Source organism: Salmo salar, chromosome ssa17 (genome assembly GCF_905237065.1).
Source record: "Salmo salar chromosome ssa17, Ssal_v3.1, whole genome shotgun sequence".
Taxonomy (NCBI): Eukaryota; Metazoa; Chordata; class Actinopteri; order Salmoniformes; family Salmonidae; genus Salmo; species Salmo salar.
In genome coordinates, this window is record NC_059458.1 from 77,663,945 (window position 1) to 77,682,951 (window position 19,007).

General features: G+C 45.8%; 1 protein-coding gene across 3 annotated transcripts in view; it reads left to right on the forward strand.

Moving 5' to 3' along the window:
* LOC106576669 (histo-blood group ABO system transferase-like) overlaps nt 1-19,007 on the forward strand; it is a 48,206-nt gene that overhangs the window by 5,302 nt on the left and 23,897 nt on the right. The window contains exons 2-5 of one of the 3 annotated variants that reach the window (XM_045700180.1): nt 9,079-9,117; nt 9,201-9,260; nt 15,354-15,407; nt 17,639-18,738. In XM_045700180.1, the coding sequence (XP_045556136.1) occupies nt 9,079-9,117; nt 9,201-9,260; nt 15,354-15,407; nt 17,639-17,705 (220 nt within the window). In that variant the 3' untranslated portion in view covers nt 17,706-18,738. Of the gene's footprint in view, nt 1-9,078; nt 9,118-9,200; nt 9,261-15,353; nt 15,408-17,638; nt 18,739-19,007 lie in introns of those variants that run through there. The other 2 variants (XM_045700179.1, XM_045700181.1) reach the window with 2 other exon arrangements.

Sequence of the window (19,007 nt, forward strand, 5' to 3'; positions counted from 1 at the left end):
TTCCATAAAGGCCAGATTTGTGCAGTATACGACTGATTGTTGTCCTATGGACAGAGTCTCCCACCTCAGCTGTAGATCTCTGCAGTTCATCCAGAGTGATCATGGGCCTCTTGGCTGCATCTCTGATCAGTCTTCTCCTTGTATGAGCTGAAAGATTAGAGGGACGGCCGGGTCTTTGTAGATTTGCAGTGGTCTGATACTCCTTCCATTTCAATATTATCGCTTGCACAGTGCTCCTTGGGATGTTTAAAGCTTGGGAAATCTTTTTGTATCCAAATCCGGCTTTAAACTTCTCCACAACAGTATCTCGGACCTGCCTGGTGAGTTCCTTGTTCTTCATGATGCTCTCTGCGCTTTAAACGGACCTCTGAGACTATCACAGAGCAGGTGCATTTATACGGAGACTTGATTACACACAGGTGGATTCTATTAATCATCATTAGTCATTTAGGTCAACATTGGATCATTCAGAGATCCTCACTGAACTTCTGGAGAGAGTTTGCTGCACTGAAAGTAAAGGGGCTGAATAATTTTGCACGGCCAATTGTTCAGTTTTTTATTTGTTAAAAAAGTTTGAAATATCCAATAAATTTCGTTCCACTTCATAATTGTGTCCCACTTGTTGTTGATTCTTCACAAAAAATTACAGTTTTATATCTTTATGTTTGAAGCCTGAAATGTGGCAAAAGGTCGAAAAATTCAAGGGGGCCGAATACTTTCGCAAGGCACTGTATGTCACATAAACCCAGACCACAGCTAAATGCAGCACTAACCTTTGATGATCTTCATCAGATGACACTCCTAGGACATTATGTTATACAATACATGCATGTTTTGTTCAATCAAGTTCATATTTATATCAAAACCAGCTTTTTACATTAGCATGTGATGTTCAGAACTAGCATACCCACCGAAAACGTCCGGTGAATTTATTAAATTACTCATGATAAACGTTGACAAAATACATAACAATTATTTTAAGAATTATAGATACAGAACTCCTTTATGCAATCGCTATGTCCGATTTTAAAATAGCTTTTCGCGAAAGCACATTTTGCAATATTCTGAGTACATAGCTCGGCCATCACGGCTAGCTATTTTGACATCCGCCAACTTCGGGGTCACCTAAACTCAGAATTACTATTAGAAAAATTGGATTACCTTTGCTGTTCTTCGTCAGAATGCACTCCCAGGTCTTCTACTTCAACAACAAATGTTTTGGTTCCAAATAATCCATAGTTATATCCAAATACCTCTGTTTTGTTCGTGCGTTCAGGTCACTATCCGAAGGGTAACGTGCGAGCGCATTTCGTGACAAAAAATTTCAAAATATTCCATTACCGTACTTAGAAGCATGTCAAACACTGTTTAAAATCAATTTTTATGCAATTTTTCTTGTAAAATAGCGATAATATTCCAACCGGGCAACGTTGTATTCATTCAAAGACTGAAAGAAAAACATGGCGAGTTCTTGTGACCGCGCATCTCCAGTCTCACTGTCCCCAGGCTGACCACTTACAAACTCTGCTGCTGTACTTTGCCCAGAGACAGGAGACACCCCATTCCACTTTCTGGCGGCTTTAGAGAGCCAATGGAAGCCTTAGAAAGTGTCACATTACATCACAGATGCTGTAATGTCGATAGAGATGCAAGAAGGACAACAAAATGTCAGACAGGGCACTTCCTTTATGGAATCTTCTCAGGTTTTGGCCTGCCATATGAGTTCTGTTATACTCACAGACACCAGTCAAACAGTTTTAGAAACTTTAGAGTGTTTTCTATCCAAATCGACTAATTATATGCATATTCTAGTTTCTGGGCAGGAGTAGTAACCAGATTAAATCGGGTACGTTTTTTAGCCCAGCTGATTTGTAGGGATCCAGATCTTGCAGTTCTTTCAGAACATCAGCTGTCTGGATTTGGGTGAAGGAGAAGCGGGGGGGGGGTTGCTGAGATGTTGGCCGGGGTAGGGGTAGCCAGGTGGAAAGCATGGCCAGCCGTGGTAAAATGCTTATTGAAATGATCGATTATTGTAGATTTATCGGTGGTGACAGTATTTCCTATCCTCAGTGCAGTCGGCAGCTGGGAGGAGGTGCTCTTATTTTCCATGGACTTCACACTGTCCCAAAACTTTTTGGAATTAGTGCTACAGGAAGCAAATTTCTGTTTGAAAAAGCTAGCCTTTGTCACGCCCTGACCATAGAGCGCCCTTGGTTCTCTATGGTGTAGTAGGTCAGGGCGTGAATAGGGGGTGATCTAGTATATTCATATTCTATGTTGGTGCTAATATGCTTCCTAATTAGAGGCAGCTGTTTATCGTTGCCTCTGATTGGGGATCATATTTAGGTAGTGACGGCTCCACTCACTAGGCCTCCAGTGCGCATTCACAGTCCAGAGCTTCCGGCGACGGTTCACAGTCCAGAGCTTCTGGCGACAGTTCACAGTCCAGAACTTCCGGCGACAGATTCACAGTCCAGAGCTTCCGGCGACGGTTCACAGTCCGGAGCTTCCAGCTACGGTTCAACCAGGATCTCACCTAACAGTACGAACTCTGAAGATAGATGGGTGGCGATCAATTCACATATGGTGTCCAGGGCACAACTGGGGGCCGAGGGGGGTCTATAACAAGCGGCAACTGTGAGAGACTTGTTTCTGGAAAGGTGCATTTATAGAAGTAGAAGCTGTAATTGTTTGGGCACAGACCCGGATAGTATGACATAACTCTGAAGGCTATCTCTGCAGTAGATTGCAACTCTGCCCCCTTTGGCAGTTCTATCTTGTCAGAAAATGTTATAGTTAGGAATGGAAATGTCAGGATTTTTGGTGGCCTTACTAAGCCAGGATTCAGACATGGCTAGGACATCCGGGTTGGCAGAGTGTGCTAAGCAGTGAATTAAACAAACTTAGGGAGGAAGCTTCTAATGTTAACATGCATGAAACCAATGCTTTTACGGTTACAGAAGTCAACAAATGAGATTGCCTGGGGAATGGGAGTGATGCTGGGGGCTGCAGAGCATGGGTTAACCTCTACATCACCAGAGGAACAAAGAAGGAGTAGGACAAGAGTACGGAAAGAGACTAAAAGAACTGGTCGTCTAGTGCATTTGGAACAGAGAGTAAAAAGAGCATAAAAGAGCATAATGTACAGACAAGGGTATGGTAGGATGTGAGTACAGTAGAGGTAAGCCTAGGCATTGAGTGACGATGAGGGAGGTTTTGTCTCTAGAGGGTCCATTTAAGCCAGGTGCGGTCACCGCATGAGTGGGGGGTGGAACATAAGGGCTAACTTAGGCATTTTGAGCAGGGCTGGAGCCTCTATAGTGAAATAAGACAAAAATGACTAACCAAAACAGCAATAGACAAGTCAAATTGACATTAGGGAGAGGCATGTGTAACCGAGTGATCGTAGGGTCCAGTCAGATGCTAGGCAAGCTGGAGGCACGGCGATTCAGACAGCTAGCAGCAGGCTAGTAGATGGGCCTCAGGGAGACGTCGCAACGGGAGAGCCTGTAGAAACCTTCTCAGAAGGTTACGTCGGCAGACCAGTCATGATGGATCGGCGAGGCTCCGTGTCGGCAGCAAGGGTCCAGGCCAATTGGCAGAAGAGGTATTGAAGCCATGGAATAATCTTATGGATTTCTTCGGCTAGCCGGGAGAAGAGCCTAGCTCGAGGCTAGCTCCAGGCTAACTGGTGCTTGCTTTGGGACAGGAACCCCTTTGGACGGTTATGTCGGTAGACCAGACGTGATGGATCGGCGGGGCTCCGTGTCGGCAGCAAAGGGTCCAGGCCAATTGGCAAAGAGGTAATTGAAGCCCAGGGATTGCTTGATGGATCTCATTCGGCTAGCCGGGAGATGGGCCTAGTTCGAGGCTAGCTCCAGGCTAACTGGTGCTTGCTTCGGGACAGAGATGTTAGACAGGAGTAGCCACTTGGATAGCAGCTAGTTAGCTGCGATGATCCGGAGTAAATGTTCAGAGCTTGCGGTAGGAATCCGGAGATGTGGTAGAGAAAAGCAGTCCGATATGCTCTGGGACTATATCGCACTGTGCAGGCTGGCAGGAGTTGCCCGGGCTGAGGTTGGCAGTCCGAGTTAACGGTGATGACCGCTAGCAGTGGCTAACTGACTACTAGCTAGTAGCTAGTTAGCTGGCTAGCCTCTGAAGGGGGTTCCGGTTCATAAGTGAAAAAATAGCAGATCCATACCACATTGGGTGAGGCAGGTTGCAGGAGAGTATGTTCAGTCCGTAGATGGAAAATGAGATTAAAAATAATACAAATATATACAAAGAAAAACAATATATACAAGGGACGGGACAAGACAATCAAACAGACAACCCACTGCTACGCCATCTTGGAACAATACTGATGAACAGATGAACAAATGATTGTTGTATATCTACAATGACAAGCCACCAGGATCCGACAACCTGGATGGAATATTACTGAGCATAATTGTGGATTATATTGCCACTACTATTTGCCATATCTAAATTGTGTAGTTGTGTAGTGTCAACATTTGTTGCTGGCATGCAATGGTGTAAAGTAATTATGTAAAAATTATTTAAAGTACTACTTAAGTTGTTTTTTTGGTATCTGTACTTTACTTCACTATTTATAATTTTTTACAACTTTTACTTCACTACATTCCTAATGAAAAGAATGTACTTTTTACTCCATACATTTTCCCTGACACCCAAAAGTATTCATTACATGTTGAATGCTCAGCAGGACAGGAAAATTATCAAATTCACTGACTTATCAAGAGAACATTTCTGGTCATCCCTACTGCCTCTGATCTGGCGGACTAACTAAACACACATGCTTCATTTGTGTAACGATCGTCGTGCAGGAAGGAAGAAGTGGACCAAGGCGCAGCTGGGAGCGAACTCATGTTATTTATTACAGACTGAAATAACACGGTCAAAACAGAGATTAAACGTATCGCTACTGCTCCAACAAAAAGAGACAACAACCCACAAACATCGTGGGGGGAAAAAGAACTTAAATATGATTCCCCAATCAGAGGCAACTAGTGACAGCTGTCTCTGATTGGGAATCGACAGAACCCAACATAGAAATACGCCCCAAAGCAAGGCTATACCAAAAACATAGAAAATAAACTATAGAAATGCCACACCCTGACCAAAATAGAAGAGTTCACCTGGTCAGGGCGTGACAGTACCCCCCCTCCAACGGTGCGTACTCCCGGCGCACCAACCTAAAGTCTATTAGGGGGGGGGACCCGGGTGGGCGCCTCACCCTCGGTGGAGGCTCTGGCCCCGGGCGTGTTTCTCCCCATGCCTCCACCCTAGCCCTACCCCTCTGGCCCGGACTGGACCACGGTGGAGCGGCATGCTCAGGCTCCGGAGCGGAGCCGCCGACCGGAACAGGACTGGTCACCGGTGGACCGGACACAGGCCGTGCCGGACTGTGGACACGCGCCATGGGCCTGGTGCGGGGAACAGGGACGGGCCGGACAGGACCGGGGACACGCACCACCAACCTGGTGCGGGGAGCAGGGACGGGCCGGACTGGCCTGGGGACACGCACCACCAACCTGGTGCGGGGAGCAGGGACGGGCCGGACTGGACTGGGGACACGCACCACCGGCTTGGTGCGGGGAGCCGGGATGGGCCGGACAGGACTGTGGACACGCACCACTAACCTGGTGCGGGGAGCAGGGACGGGCCGGACAGGACTGGGGACACGCACCACTAACCTGGTGCGGGGAGCAGGGACGGGCCGGACAGGACTGGGGACACGCACCACTAACCTGGTGCGGGGAGCAGGGATGGGCCGGACTGGACTGGGGGCACACACCACCGGCTTGGTGCGGGGAGCCGGGATGGGCCGGACAGGACTGTGGACACGCACCACTAACCTGGTGCGGGGAGCAGGGATGGGCCGGACAGGACTGGGGACACGCACCACTAACCTGGTGCGGGGAGCAGGGATGGGCCGGACAGGACTGGGGACACGCACCACTAACCTGGTGCGGGGAGCAGGGATGGGCCGGACTGGACTGGGGGCACACACCACTGGCTTGGTGCGGGGAGCAGGGACGGGCCGGACTGGACTGGGGACGCGCACCACTAACCTGGTGCGGGGAGCAGGGATGGGCCGGACAGGACTGGGGACACGCACCACTAACCTGGTGCGGGGAGCAGGGACGGGCCAGACTGAACTGTGACCGCACACCGGCGACACAGTGCGCATAAGCGGCGCCGGATATCCTGGACCGAGGAGGCGCACTGGAGGTCTGGAGTGCACAGCTGACATCACCCGTTCTGGCTCAACACCCACCTTAGCCTGGCAAGTGTGGAGCGCTGGCACAGAACGCACTGGGCTGTGTAGCCGTACCGGAGACACAGTGCGCGTCCTCGGTGCAGGATACATCGGACCGAGAAGGGGCACCGGAGGCCAGGAGCGCTGAGCCGGCACAACACGTCCTCGCTGAACACTCCCCCTAGCCCGGCAAATGTGGGGCGCTGGCACAGAGCGCACTGGGCTGTGCAGGCGCACTGGTGATACCGTGCGCACCTCTGCCACCCAAGGCTCTTCCTCCACGCTGTCCCTACGCAGGTCCTCCAGGACCTGCCACATCTCTGCCTCCTCCTTCGCCGTTATCCCCCACGAGAGCAGTGGTCTGGGCTCTTCCTCTGCCCTTCCGGACCACCCCATTAGCCCCCCCCAAAAAAAATTATTGGGGGTGTCTTCCGGGCCTCCTCGACCGCCGCCTGCGACTCCTTCCACCGGCTGGCATCACCTCCTCGACCTGGGAATCCTTCCGCCAGGGTCCTTTCCCCGACATGATCTCCTCCCAGGTCCAGAACTCCTTTCCCTCGCGAGCCCATCTCTCGCGGTCCTTTTCCTCCCGCTGCTTGGTCCTGGTTTGGTGGGTTGTTCTGTAACGATCGTCGTGCAGGAAGGAAGAAGTGGACCAAGGCGCAGCTGGGAGCGAACTCATGTTATTTATTACAGACTGAAATAACACGGTCAAAACAGAGATTAAACGTATCGCTACTGCTCCAACAAAAAGAGACAACAACCCACAAACATCGTGGGGGGAAAAGGAACTTAAATATGATTCCCCAATCAGAGGCAACTAGTGACAGCTGTCTCTGATTGGGAATTGACAGAACCCAACATAGAAATACGCCCCAAAGCAAGGCTATACCAAAAACATAGAAAATAAACTATAGAAATGCCACACCCTGACCAAAATAGAAGAGTTCACCTGGTCAGGGCGTGACAATTTGTAAATTATGTCTGAGTTATGGAGTGTGCCCATGGCTATCTGTAAATAAAAAATAACAAGAAAATGGTGCCGTCTGGTTTGCTTAATATAAGGAATTTGAAAATATTTGACTTTTCATTTGACTTTTGATACTTAAGTATATTTGTGCAATTACATTTACTTTTGATACTTAAGTACATTTTAAAGCAAAAACCTTTACACTTTTAGTTAGGTACTATTTTGCTAGGTGACTTTCACTTTTTACGAGAGACATTTTCTATTAAGGTATCTTTACTTTTACATAAGTATGACAATTGGGTACTTTTTTCCACCACTGCTGGCATGTCATGCCTACGTTTGCTAATCTTGCCAAAGAAAAAATCATTAAATTAGTTGGCAATATCTGTGGGTTTTGTGATGAATGAGCCATCTGATTTAATGAATGATGGAGCTGAGTTTGCCTTTTTGCCCAAAACGTCATTTAAGATGCTCCAAAGCTTTTTACTGTCATTCTTTATATAATTTAGTTTTGTATAGTTTCTTATTTTTATTTAGTTTAGTCACATAATTTCTCAATTTCCAGACTTATTTGCCATACCATTTGTCAATTCCTTATCAATCCAAGTAGATTAACAGTTTTTACAGTAATTTTCTTGATGGGTGCATGCTTATTAGCAACTGGAATAAGCAATGTCGTAATTGTGTCAAGTGCGGTGTCTGGTTGCTCCTCATTACACACCACAGACCAGCAAATATTCTGTACATCATCAACATAACAATCACTACAAAACGTCTTGTATGACCTCTTATTCACTATATTAGGCCCAGTCTTTGGAGCTTTGGTTTTCCTAGATATGGCTGTTATACTGTGATCACTACATCCTATGGATTTGGATACTGCATTAAAACACATTCTGCAGCATTAGTAAATACCCTGGTAGGTTGACTGATATTCAAGTTTGAAGCATTTTCTTGAGTGGGCAGCATGATGAAAGCTAGTCAATATTGAAATCACCCAGAAAATATACCTCTCCATTGATATCACATACATTATCAAGCATTTCACAGATATTATCCAGATACTGACTGTTAGCACTTGGTGGTCTACAACAGATTCCCATAAGAATGGGCTTTTTGTGAGGCAGATTAACCTGTAGCCATATTACTTCAACAGTATTTTACATGAGATCCTTTCTAATCTTTACAGGAATGTGGTTCGGAATATAGTCTGCAACACTGCCCCCATTGGCATTTCTGTCTTTTCTGTAGATGTTATAACCATGTATGTATCATACAATGCATCCATATGGCAGAGGCAGACACATTCATAACTAGAGTTTAGAGGCCTGCCCGCCGTCCCATGATAGATGGAGCCCCATCTGTGCAAAAGCCCACCATTCGTTCCCATGGAATCAGTTTTTCATCAATATAGCCACACAGCACACTGAACATCCTCTGTGCAGTTTCATGCTCAGGAATCGTGAGACAGAACAGTATGTCCTCCTGAATAGCATCCCCGGACATGTAGTAAACAAAAGTCAACACGTGGGCATCTCATTTCTCACAGCTGACATCCATTTGAAGAACATAAGGTGGGGAGTTTTTGAGTCGTTCAGTCAGAGTTTCCTCTTGGTTGCTAGCTATAGAATGAATTCTTAGTTTCACAGTGTTATCTGACAAAGGTATTGATGTGAGTTTCTGTTCCTTTCTACACATTGTTTTCACCATATCAATTGTGGCAGGTAATATCAGTCTCTGTAATAGTGTGTGGTTTCATAGCTTAGTGGGCGGAAATGTTTTCATGACAGACTTGAACTGATTCTCTCCTCTCTCCCCAAAGGTATGTGGTCTTCAACCACTTCAATGAAAGGCAAAACATGTAAGCTGAAGTTTCTGTTAATTTATTACACCCTAATGATGCTATAATGTGATGTGGATTTTCTGATTGATTCTTATTCACAGGGTTTGGTTTGACGCTTCCAAAAGAGATATCCCAGTTGATGAGGACCAGAGGAACACCAGGTTAGTTGATATAAACTGAGAAATTCTCGCAACAAGTCATGATACTTGGTCCTTTTAATAAACACTCTTTTCTATTTCCTTAATGTTACCCGTTAGATCATTTACAGAGATGACATAACAGAGATGTACTGTACACAGTTACTAATGGTGAGCACCAATAAGGATGTGAACAAGTCACATTGTGATATTGGTTCATCGTTGCTGTTACCCTACACTATTATGAAAGAGAGCATACATGACTGTTCCTGGAGGAACAAAACCATCTCATAGGCCTTCAACGTAGCATACTTAACGGCCTGCTGATGGGCCATCAACAAGCTTCCCATTGCTTTCAAACTGGTTCAGAGGTTCAACTGGATAAAACCAACAAATTATAGTTCCACTAAGAGCAAACCAACAACCATTAGCTTTGGTTCCAACAAACCCAGAACCATCGGAAAATCCCAACCCCATGACCCAACTAGCAATTTGGATCAGTCTGATGTTATCACAATGGCATGGTTAAAAAAGGGGCATTTTCTTACAGTTTGTTTGCTATAGTGAAATCAAGGTTCGATTATTTGTTCCATAGTATTTATTCCATTTGGTTTGGTTGTTTTCACATTGTCAAAAAATGGTTTAACAAATTACAATACTGAATCAAAACCATGTGTGTGTATCTGACATCACACTACTTGCTTAGTGAGTACCAGTTCTTCCTGACTTGGCTCACACTTGGAGCCTGTTGGACGTACTGCCAAATTCTTTAAAACAACGTTGGAGGCGGCTTATGGTAGAGAAATGAACATTCAATCCTCTGGCAGTAGCTCTGGTGGACAGTCAGCATGCCAATTGCACACTCCCTCAAAACATGAGACATCTGTAGCATTGTGTTGTGTGACAAAACTACACATTTTAGAGTGGCCTTTTATTGTCCCCAGCAGAAGGTGCACCTGTGTAATGATCTTTAATCAGCTTCTTGATATGACACACCTGTCGGATGGATGGATATCTTGGCAAATGAGAAATGCTCACCAACAGGGATGTAAACACATTTTTACACAACATTTGAGAGAAATAACATTTCTGAGATGTTTTATTTCAGCTCATGAAACATGGGACCGACACTTCACATGTTGAGTTTACACACTGAGTGTACAAAACATTAAGGACACTGTCTTTCCATGACATAAACTGACAGGTGAATCCAGATGAAATCTATGATCCCTTACTGATGTGACTTACTAAATCCACTTCAATCAGTGTAGATGAAGGGGAGGAGACAGGTTAACCTGTTATGGCTAGGGGGCAGTATTTTCACGGCTGGATAAATAACGTACCCGAATTAATCTGGTTACTACTCCTGCCGAGTAACTAGAATATGCATATAATTATTGGCTTTGGATAGAAAACACTCCAAAGTTTCTAAAACTGTTTGAATGGTGTCTGTGAGTATAACAGAACTCAAATGGCAGGTCAAAACCTGAGAGATTCCTTTACAGGAAGTGGCCTGTCTGACCATTTCTTGAACTTCTTTGCCATCTCTATCTTTTACAAAGGATCTCTGCTCTAACGTGACACTTCCTACGTCTTCCATAGGCTCTCAGAGCCCGGGAAAAACCTGAATGTCGTCATCCCAGCCCCAGGCTGAAACACATTATCGCCTTTCTCAAGTGGCCGATCAAGGGACTGTGGGCTTAGGCGCGTGCACTGGCCGCCCCCGTCTTTGTGATTTTTCCTCTGTTTGCCGAAAAGGAGATTCCCGGTCGGAATATTATCGCTTTTTTACGAGATAAATTGCATAAAAATTTATTTTAAACAGCGGTTGACATGCTTCGAAGTACAGTAATGGAATATTTAGAATTTTTTTGTCACGAATTGCGCCATGCGCACGACCCTGATTTACCATTTCGGATAGTTTCTGGAACGCACGAACAAAACGCCGCTATTCGGATATAACGATGGATTATTTGGGACCAAACCAACATTTGTTATTGAAGTAGCAGTCCTGGGAGTGCATTCTGACGAAGACAACAAAGGTAATAACATTTTTGTTATAGTAAATCTGATTTTGGTGAAGGCTAAACTTGCCGGGTGTCTAAATAGCTAGCCCCTGAATGCTGGGCTATGTACTTAGAATATTGCAAAATGTGCTTTCACCAAAAAGCTATTTTAAAATCGGACATATCGAGTGCATAGAGGAGTTCTGTATCTATAATTCTTAAAATAATTGTTATGCTTTTTGTGAACGTTTATCGTGAGTAATTTAGTAAATTGTTAGTAAATTCCCCGGAAGTTTGCGGGGGGTATGCTAGTTCTGAACGTCACATGCTAATGTAAAAAGCTGTTTTTTGATATAAATATGAACTTGATTGAACAAAACATGCATGTATTGTATAACATAATGTCCTAGGTGTGTCATCTGATGAAGATCATCAAAGGTTAGTGCTGCATTTAGCTGTCTTCTGGGTTTTTGTGACATTATATGCTAGCTTGAAAAATGGGTGTCTGATTATTTCTGGCTGGGTACTCTGCTGACATAATCTAATGTTTTGCTTTCGCTGTAAAGCCTTTTTGAAATTGGACAGTGTGGTTAAATAAAGGAGAGTCTTGTCTTTAAAATGCTGTCAAATAGTCATATGTTTGAAAAATTGAAGTTTTTGTATTTTTGAGGAATTTGTAATTCGCGCCACGCCTATCATTGGATATTGGAGCAGGTGTTCCGCTAGCGGAACGTCTAGATGTAAGAGGAAGGATTTATAAGACTCGAGAGAATTGAGACATGGATTGCATATGTGTGCCATTCAAAGGGTGAATGGAAAAAACAAAAGATTTAAGTGTCTTTGAATGGGGTTTGGTAGTAGGTGAGAGGCTCACCGGTTTGTGTCAAGAATTGCAACGTTGCTGGGTATTTCATGCTCAACAGTTTCCAATGTGTATTAAGGTTAAACCATCATGTATTGGTTCTCTCATTGTGTCTGTGTCACGTCCTGACCAGCAGAGGGCGTAATTGTGTTAGTCTTGGTCAGGATGTGGCAGGTGGTTTGTGTTTGTTAAATGTTTGTGTTGTTGATTGGGACTTCCAATTGAAGGCAGGTGTGTTGAGTTGCCTTTGATTGGAAGTCCTATATAGGTGTGTGTGTTTTTCTTTGGGGTTGTGGGTGGTTGTTTTGCACTGTGCTTTTTAGCCTGCAAACTGTTGCTGCTGTCGTGTTTATTGTTTCCTCTGGATGCTTTACTCCTTTTGTTGGGTAATTAAATATGAGTATTCACATACCTGCTGCGCCTTGGTTCATTTCTGAAGACAGCCGTTACAGAACCACCCACCAAACCAGGACCAAGCAGCAGAAGAGGAGGAAGCCACAGGAGAAGAAAATGGAGGAATGGACCTGGCAGGACGAAAGACAATTCTGGGAGGACAAGTTAAGGGAGCTAAGGAAACCCGAGAGGCAACCCCAATAATTTTTTTGGGGGGGCACATGGGTAGCTTGGCCAGGCCAGGGAAGAGCCGTAAGCCAGCTACCCGTGACTACAGGGAGGTGCGTATGAGGTGGAGGGCGCCATGTTACGCTGAGGTACGCACCATCTCGCCTATACGGACGCACAGCCCAGTTCGCCCAGTACCAGCGCCCCGCAGGTGCCAGGGCAAGGTGAGCATCGAGCCGGAAGGGGTGATGCCAACCCTGCAATCAAGACCGCCAGCGCGCCCTTTCGGTCCGGTGTTTCCCGCTAGATGCACTAGCATGGAGGTGCGTGTCTCCAGGCTGGCACGTCCAATACCAGGCCCACGCATCAGGAGTCTAGTGTGTCAGCCCAGCCTCACCAGTCAACAGTCACCAGTGCTGCCCGCCAGTCAACAGTCACCAGAGCTGCCCGCCAGTCAACAGTCACCAGAGCTGCCCGCCAGTCAACAGTCACCAGAGCTGCCCGCCAGTCAACAGTCACCAGAGCTGCCCGCCAGTCAACAGTCACCAGAGCTGCCCGCCAGTCAACAGTCACCAGAGCTGCCCGCCAGTCAAAAGTCACCAGAGCTGCCCGCCAGTCAACAGTCACCAGAGCTGCCCGCCAGTCAACAGTCACCAGAGCTGCCCGCCAGTCAACAGTCACCAGAGCTGCCCGCCAGTCAACAGTCACCAGAGCTGCCCGCCAGTCAACAGTCACCAGAGCTGCCCGCCAGTCGTAAGTCGCCAGAGCCGCCCGCCAGTCAGGAGTCGCCAGAGCCGCCCGCTAGTCAGGAGCCGCCAGAGCCGCCCGCTAGTCAGGAGCCGCCAGAGTGGCCCGGCTGCCCGGAACTGCCAGAGTGGCCCGGCTGCCCGGAACTGCCAGAGTGGCCCAGCTGCCCGGAACTGCCAGAGTGGCCCGGCTGCCCGGAACTGCCAGAGTGGCCCGGCTGCCCGGAACTGCCAGAGTGGCCCGGCTGCCCGGAACTGCCAGAGTGGCCCGGCTGCCCGGAACTGCCAGAGTGGCCCGACTGCCCGGAACTGCCAGACTGCCCGGAACTGCCAGAGTGGCCCTCCTGCCCTCCGGCCCAGCCCGAGTGGCCCTCCTGCCCTCCGGCCCAGCCCGAGTGGCCCTCCTGCCCTCCGGCCCAGCCCGAGTGGCCCTCCTGCCTCCGGCCCAGCCCGAGTGGCCCTCCTGCCCTCCGGCCCAGCCCGAGTGGCCCTCCTGCCCTCCTGCCCAGCCCGAGTGGTCCGTCTGCCAGGGTCAGCCCGAGTGGCCCGTCTGCCCGGCGCAGCTATCGGCGCCACCAAAGTGGGTGACGTCGAAGGTGGAGCGAGGTCCACGTCCTGCACCTGAGCCACCTCCAGGATAGGTGGGTTGGGGAGGGAGGGTGTAGCACAGTGCCGTCGGTGACGGCAGCCACCCTCCCTTCCCTCCCTTATTGTTTAGGGGTTATTGTTTGTTGGTTTTGTTGGGGTATTGGGGATTTTCTTGTGTTTTCTTTTTTTAGGTGCATCCCGGGGTCTGCACCTTGAGGGGGGGGGTACTGTCACGTCCTGACCAGCAGAGGGCGTAATTGTGTTAGTCTTGGTCAGGATGTGGCAGGTGGTTTGTGTTTGTTAAATGTTTGTGTTGTTGATTGGGACTTCCAATTGAAGGCAGGTTTGTTGAGTTGCCTTTGATTGGAAGTCCTATATAGGTGTGTGTGTTTTTCTTTGGGGTTGTGGGTGGTTGTTTTGCACTGTGCTTTTTAGCCTGCAAACTGTTGCTGCTGTCGTGTTTATTGTTTCCTGTGGATGCTTTACTCCTTTTGTTGGGTAATTAAATATGAGTATTCACATACCTGCTGCGCCTTGGTTCATTTCTGAAGACAGCTGTTACAGTCTGTGAGTAGGCTATCCATGAACTATCCATTAACAATTATGTTTGTTGAAATAAAGTTATGCCGACAGAAAATTCCCAGTTGTCCTAATGGGAAATCAGCATGCAGTTGTCTGGACTTCACAAAGCCATGGAAGTGAACAGACAATGAAACATTGACACAGTTGCAATGTTATTCCCAATGGATTGGCTGAGTTGCTGAAAACATCGGACTCTTCTTCCTGGTGGCAAAACAAATTAACCTTCTGCACGTGTGTGGGATTCTCTACTTTATAATATTTTTCTCCCTCTGCTGCCGCTCCCCCTCCTGTGTGTGTGTGAAGTTGGGAGAGTTAGCTAAGTGTTCAGGATGGATATTGTTTTTTAATAATCTTTAGATACAGTGTTATTACTATTATAATACTCATAAAGGCTGCTATTCTACTTGGAATGTAAATAAAAAAACATAGAGGAAACCATTTGTCCACAACACAACAGTCTTTGATCCGTTCTCAGCTTGCATGTCTCACAGCATCTGTAACATCAATGGTTTTTAAGCTCTATGGAAGAGGCATCTGATTCGCTAGCACACCCTCAGGTTATTCATAAAAACCAATATGATGTATAATTACGTTACTCATAAAAATCGATATGACATTGATATCAGTTTGAAAAAAATGCAACTGACATCGATATAGAGTTTCCATATCGGTGCCCATCACTAAGAGCTACACAGATACTGTATGTGTATTATGTATACTGTACAGCCATAGCTGTCATTAATCATTGTACTATGTCTTTCTACTCATACAGCCTGAGTAAGCCCATATTCAGGAGCAGAGTACAGAACATCGTCTCTCCAGAAAGGTGTGTATCAGTATTTTACTGTACCATCATTCACCATTTGGCTGGCAACCCAAACTCCATGCTCCTGGCCAAACTCTACGCCACGCCCATGGGCGTTAGTTTCTTCACCGCAATGAATCTGGCTCTGAGTACATCAGCAACAATTTTTAGAACAAAATAATTAGTGGAATTTTAATGTAGTTTTTTTTATCCACATGGATGAAAATCTCTTGCACATTTAACTGCCAACCCAGACCCAACCCCTTCCCCTCCCCAAACACAAGGACACAGACAAACAGTTAAATATTCCACCAGACCAGCCATCAAACCGCAGACTCCAATCTCAAGCAGACAAAATCCATTTATCAACAGACAACATGCAAAAAAAACTCTAGATCACCGCTATTCTACACACAGAGACACATACAAAGCTCTTCCTCACCTTGCATTTGGCAAATTTGGCCATAACACCATCCTCTTAATTTCTGTTTACAAGCAAAAACTCAAACAAGATGTACCAGCGATACGGAAGTTGTCCATAGCAGACAGTAAGTTTCAGGACCGTTTTGCACCGATTGGATTATGCATCGACAACGTCGTCCCCACAGTGACCGTACGTACATATCCTAAACAACAGTCATGGATTAAAGGCAACATCTGCACTAAGCTAAAGGCTAGAGCTACCGCTTTCAAAGAGTGGGACACTAATCCAGAAATCTCACAAAGTCCTCAGATGAACCATCAAACAGGCAAAGCATCAATACAGGATTAAGATTGAATCCTACTACACCGGCTCTGTTGCTCGTCAGATGTGGCGGGGCTTGGAAACTATTACGGATTATAAAGGGAAACCCAGACGCAAGCTGCACCAGTGACGCGAGCCTAACAACCAAGCTAAATGCCTTCTATGCTCGCTTCGAGGCAAGCAACACTGAACCATGAATGAGAGCACCAGCTGTTATGTACAACTGTGTGATTACACTCTCCGTAGCCAATGTGAGTAAGACCTTTAAACAGGTTAACATTCACAAGGCTGCAGGACAGGGATGGATTACCACGACGTGTACTCAGAGCATGCGCTGACCAGCTGGCAAGTATCTTCACTGACATTTTCAACCTCTCCATGGCCCAGTCTGTAATGTCCAGATGTTTCAAGCAGACCACCATAATCCCCATACCCAAGAACGCCAAGTTAAGCCGTCTGTCGTTCTGCCCCTGAGCAAGGCAGTTAACTCACTGTTCCCCGGGTGCTGATGATGTGGATGTTGAGTAATGCAGCCCCCAGCAGCTCTCGGATTCAGAGGGGTTGGGTTACATGCGGAAGACACATTTCAGTTGAATGCATTCAGTTGTACTACCAATGAAGTATCCCCTTTTCCTTCTAAATGACTATTGCACCGTAGCACTCACATTTGTGTCCATGAAATCGTTTGAAAGGCTGGTCATGGCTCATATCAACACCATCATCCCAGACACCCTGGACCCACTCCAATTTGCATACTGTCCCAACAGATCCATATATGACGCAATCTCTATTGTACTCCACACTGCCCTTTCCTACCTGGACAAAAGGAACACTTATGTGAGAATGCTGTTTAATGACTACAGCTCAGTGTTTAACACCATAGTGCCCTCCAAGCTCCTCACTAATCTAAGGACCCTGGGAATAAACACCTCCCTCTGAAATCGACCACTGGACTTCCTGAAGGTGCCAGGACAAAAACCTCTCCCTCAACATCAGCAAGACAAAGGAGCTGATCATGGATTACAGGAAACTGAGGGTTGAGATGAACTGGCACCAGAGGGGAGTGGTGCCAGATCAACTCTGTCCACAAAGCATCTCAGATTAGGAGTGCTGATCTAGGAGCAGTTTTCCATCATAATGAATACGATTATTTGGACAATGTCTGGACAGTGCTTCACACATAGGTGTGAAACACACACACACACACACACACACACACACACACACACACACACACACACACACACACACACACACACACAATGCAAACAATGGGACACAGAGACAAACGAGCCACAAGAGGGATGGCTTCTCAGTTGAAAACGAATTAAAAATATTGCACCAACAGGACATAGTTACATGGCTTATACTAGTATGTTGGCCATACATACAGTCCAAAATACAAAAAAGCAGACCACAACTACAACAAAATGACATTACTGTCCAAAAGAGTAAAGGCAGATTTGGTGGCATGCTGCTGAGATTCTTTATTCTCTTGTCTTCGAAGTCCAGTCCAATCCTCTCTCTCCTCCCTCTGGAAGCATGCAGTGGGACTGTCAGGAGGGATGGGATGACAACGGGCCAAAAGAGTAAAGACATACTGGGCTAAAATGTACGAGTGAAATTAATTAACTTGTCAAATTAAAAGATTTGAATGTAGCTTTAACACATGAATACATACAGCTATCTGAAATTATTGATAATGTCATGAAAATGTAAAAAAACACCAAATAAATGTATTATTATCAAAAGAATGAGTCTATACATCATAAATCAATGTGAGAATCAAAACATATGCCTTTGCCTGGCCACGGCTTCTTCTGCAACGAGGTAACTAGACTGTTTCACATAGTACTTTGTCAGCTTTAAAGTTTGCTGTTCAACAGTTTACCAGTTCTACCAGTTGAGTGTGATTCTGCAGATATTTCCCATCTGTAAATATCCTCACTGTCAATCAGCTTTACTCCAGAGTTTTATGTGTTGACTTTGTGTCTGTATTCTGTTTGTACATTGTCTATTGCTGGCAGCAGCTATTCATTAAGTTACATTACAGGTAGGCCTATGTCCAAATGTACTTGTCAAATAAAGTGATTCTGATGCCAGTATTTATGTGTTTCCTGATGTGGAAGAGCCTGGGGGTCATTGTTAAGATCCTCTTTTTCCCCAATGATTCTTAAATTTGACTTTGGTTGCCATTTACTTCAAATTCATTTTTCATGTTACACTTCGTCAATCTTGGAAAGATACATACATTTCGTGGCGACAGGTAGTGGTTAGAGCGTTGGGCCAGTAACTGAAAATGTTGCTAGATCTAATCCCTGAGCTGACAATGTAAAGTTTAGTCATTCTGCCCCTGAACAAGGCAGTTCCTAGGCTGTTCCTAGGCTGTTATTGTAAATAAGAATTTGTTCTTAACTGACTTGCCCAGTTAAATAAAGGTTAAATAAAAAATAGAAAAAAATTGTCTTACGTGACATTAGATAGTGTGACAGCCATTTGCTCTGATCTGTCTATTCTGTCGAGATACATAATAAAAATGTTGAGTTACAAAGAGTACCAGTTTGACCACCAATGGTGGTCGGAAAAAAGCAAAAGAAAACTGCAAGACTGAAGAGGAGAAAAAAACAAGCAACAAACAAAGAAGATAGGCTTTTGAAAAATAACTATTTTTCATAAAATTGTAGTTATCTTAGCTAGCTGAATTGTTTACCAGTTGCTAAGCAGTTGCTAGGGACTCTTTTGGAAGAAGCTAGCTAGCTAACGAAGAACAACAAAGAATATCTTTTTAACAGAAGAAAAGAAAGAGAAAATCAGGACAGAAGAAAAAGGATATCAAAGTGAAACAGTTCTCTAAAGACACGAGACAATAATACAAG